Genomic DNA, 3,994 nt, shown 5'->3' with positions numbered 1-3,994 from the left:
ACAACCAAATACACTTAGCCGTCACCTTTTTTAAACCAAGATCCGATAACGTGTTATATAATTAATCCGCGAAAGCTCATAAAAGAATTTATTTTTCATTTAAAATAATTTATTTCTCATTTGTTGAGTTTAGGAATCGTTTTTCAATTTTCAGTTTTATGGATAGGTTGTCACGAGACATTAATGTCTATAAAACGTCATCTAATTTCAAAATTTGGCGAGTTATAATGTTCATCATTATCATGCATAAAGAAAAATAAAAAACAGCATCATAGCCAGATGCATAACAATAGATTTACTATGAAATTTGCAATTGACATTTGCATGTTCAATGCAGAAATTTGCAATTAGTTCCATATGTACACCTTCCTTGTGCATAGTATTTGCAAAACTGCCCCCTCTGCCCTTGATATTTGCAAAACTGCCCCCTCTGTCCTTGATTGTGTCCCATTGGTATATATCCATTGTTAATGTTGCCACCTCCTTGAAAAACATAGCTTTGTGGGCCCATACAGTTGTATGCTCTTTCTCTCATATCATCATACTCACGCCTTTCAAAATCCCTTCTAACTGGATTCCTTGAAATATTACTACAGTTGACATTTTCTTTATGAATCATGCCTTGAGACACAATTTTAGCTTCATGTTGAATACAAGTGTCATGCGAGTTTCTTTTCTTCTCTTGTTTTTTTTCATTCTGAATGTTCCCTTTTAATGCTTTCTTCTTTTCCTTTTCTTGAATTCGTGTTTCCCTATTGGTTCTTGCTGCATTACCTCTCTCATGTTTTTCAGACAAAATTTTCTGTCTTTCACTTTCATCTTCCCATCTCTACGATTAATAAAATAATAATAATAACTTTCAGCCCTCATAAATAAAATAAATAAATGTTTGAAAAAACATAATACAAACCTGTCTCATTGTCTTTAACCTATAAAGGTTTCTCCCTTTGATGAGCAAAGGATGAAGTGGAGGAAGTGGTTTCACCCCTTTGCTCCATAAAACCTCAACCTAACATTTATACAAACATAAATTTTACAATTAATTAGGAGATTAAAAAGAAAGATTAAAAAATGTAGCTCACTGTAAATGTATGTTGTTGTTTAGCAGCACCATAGCTTTCTTTTACAATTCTTCCTGCTACAATTCTTGTTCCACAAGGAGGACCATTAGCACTCCTTGATGCAATACTAAACCTAATAGATTATAGATAAGATAAACAATCATTAGCTATCAAGATTTTAAATTTTATAAAGAATGAATGGATCCTTACATTTCATAAACATTTTGTTCAAACATAACAATGTCTCCTGTGCATGCATCACCTGTAATGGTTGAATTACTCCTTAGAAGCATTGAAAAAAATATTGAATATCAAACTTCATTCTATAAAGATTTACCTTTACAGTTCATAACAAAACTTGAAGCAGGGTATTTATGTTCTCCTTCACCATTCATAATACTGAGATAAACCGAATCCAGTATCATCAAGAAGAGTATTGAATCAAATGCACAAAGAGAATTGAGTTTTTGGAATGATCAGGTGTACCTTATGTGCTCCTTGATACGATCAATGAGGATATCTTTCTTGCCTGTTAATCTCAAGCCGTGTTTCCTTAGATACAGCTTACATTGTTCCACTTTCAGTTTCTCCACCTGACCAACTGCGCATAAAAAACATAAGCATTTGAGAAATGGCATTTCAACAAACACTTTGTCTTCGTCTCTTTCAAGAATCTGAACCTAGTTTAACATTGACCTTCAATGGTCTTTTGAACGATCTCATAAGTTTTTTGGTCGTTTGCATCGAACACCGGCTCCACAATCTCCATACAATCAACATCATCGACAACTTTCACGGGAATACTGAAAAAAAAAAAAAAACGTTTAGAAAGTCTAGATTTAGTATATAACATATTGGAATTAGAAAAGTAACAGTAGTTAAAGGAAGAGGTAATGAAGAATCACCGAGATTTGGATTTGTTCTTGATGGAGAGATTAGAAAGTCTAGATTGAGTCTCTTCTAAGATGTCGAAGCTTGGGTCATCTTGAGAATCATCGGAATCACACGTCTCTGGTTGTGATTCAACGTCTTCAACATAAATTTCTGGAATCATTGTATGAATAATTTTTGAGAATTGTTGTGGAATTGGGGTTTTGTGGGAGTGATTTTTTAATTGGTTTTTTAGTAGGGTTTAAATAATTCAAACGTTCTAAAACGCAACGTTCGAATTTTTTAGGAAATCGGAACAGCTGGGCTGAAGCCTACGGGGCCACGGGTACAGAGGGTCCGAAGGTCCGTATCGATTAGATATCACAATGCGCACATCATATAAAAGCAATGCCTAGTGGCAGTATTGTAATTTTATTAGTTTTCTGAGTATTTATTATATGGTTTAATTAAAAGAAAAACTTTAATATAAAAGTTTAAATAATTGAGAATTGTGAATTTATATGAAAATAAAAAAAATAATGAATTATCAAAATCGAAATGTCTTTTATCTTTAAATTTAAACAAATAATTTAAATAAATAAATAAAATAAACTAATAAATTTTAATTTAAAATATTTGAAATTAGAATGTAATTTCATTAATAAAATTGATATCTATTTATTATTATATTTATTATAATTATTACATTAAAATATTATATGATATTTAATAAAATAGGAAAACCTATAAAATGACATGTTGAAAAAAAATTAATTCAAAATTATCACAAATTGACACTTATCAAATTAAATAAAAACATGTCATATGACAAAAAAAAATTTATTTATTAGGAAGGATTTTCTAATTTTAATCTAAGTTTGCCAACAAATCACCTTAGGATCAATAGACATACTTTATATATCATGTAAGGACCATAAACAAACTGAGTTTTATATATATATATATATATATATATATATATATATATATATATATATATATATATATATATATATATATATATATAGAAGATCGAGTGAGGACTCAAAAATAAGTGAAGATTGCAAGGACAAATATTTACCGTAGGATTGAAACAATAAAAGGTAGAAATTTGATTTTATTGATCGTTAATATCTCGCGAAATGATATGAAGTTTTTGTAATTATGTAGGAGAAAAATACTTACAACTAATCCATTAATCATGATTTATCTGTTAATTATAATTAATCTATCAATTATAATGTATTTCTCAAGAATGTTCTAACTCATAATAATGAATATTTTCTCAACAAAATCAATTTAGTTAAATCTTTCTACAATTGGTATATCACATATCAAAAATATCATAAATATCACATATATCACAAATCTAATATAACCGATTACTCAGAAATAATCTATCTTTTAATGTAAACTATGTCTCAGTTATAATCATATAAATCATGTAATGTATAACATAGATAGTACATTAATGGATGTTAAAGTAGTTCTACTCACTTGGTTAGTCAGCAAACTTATTCCGATTCTGATTTTAATCCTTCGTTGCCTATCAACTCGTCATGTGGTAGCACCTAGTCATAAAATAACAAGTTTCTCAAAACTTGTCATAACTCACTTCTATCTACCCTCATGGATCTCTTGTCACAAAACTAATCAAATTTAATAATATTATCATAGTAGGCTTAACTCGTAAGCCAGTAGTTAAATCTCTCATAATGGGTATTTCTCAAATATTAGGGTTTATAACCCTTATAGTTTCGACTGAATCTTTACTTGTAAAATTTACTCACCGATCTTCCTAATGGGTTCATAACAACTCCATATTACGAACACCTGTAATACACTCGGGTCTATCAAATCTTAATAACAATTAAATATCATAAATACAATTTGACGAGTAAAAGATACCTAAGTGTATCCCATAACTCGATCCCATGTCATCTGTACAACGATATAACTTCATCATAGTAATATCCTGCACACGACTCTCAAGCAACATCTCGATCCTGCATCTCAAACTCTCTCAAATGGTAGAAAAAATCTCGTATTTATAGTCAGATGTA

At 29.8% G+C, this 3,994-nt stretch overlaps 1 protein-coding gene across 1 annotated transcript; it reads right to left on the bottom strand.

Annotated features, from left to right (window-relative positions):
* Positions 1 to 228: 228 nt before the first annotated feature.
* On the bottom strand, positions 229 to 2,286 carry LOC145038807 (zinc finger CCCH domain-containing protein 62-like). Its single transcript, XM_078987049.1, has 8 exons — positions 1,967 to 2,286; positions 1,758 to 1,864; positions 1,548 to 1,662; positions 1,399 to 1,460; positions 1,272 to 1,323; positions 1,083 to 1,194; positions 911 to 1,009; positions 229 to 829 (listed from the first exon to the last, which is right to left on the bottom strand). Exons 1-8 carry the CDS (start codon positions 2,113 to 2,115, stop codon positions 329 to 331), a joined length of 1,197 nt encoding a protein of 398 aa, XP_078843175.1. The 5' UTR covers positions 2,116 to 2,286; the 3' UTR covers positions 229 to 328.
* Between the last annotated feature and the right edge of the window lie 1,708 nt (positions 2,287 to 3,994).

Source organism: Lactuca saligna, chromosome 4, assembly GCF_052625555.1.
Source record: "Lactuca saligna cultivar CGN05327 chromosome 4, ASM5262555v1, whole genome shotgun sequence".
Taxonomy (NCBI): Eukaryota; Viridiplantae; Streptophyta; class Magnoliopsida; order Asterales; family Asteraceae; genus Lactuca; species Lactuca saligna.
The sequence above is the reverse complement of the archived record's forward strand: the minus strand, read 5'-3'. Positions and strand labels throughout refer to the sequence as shown.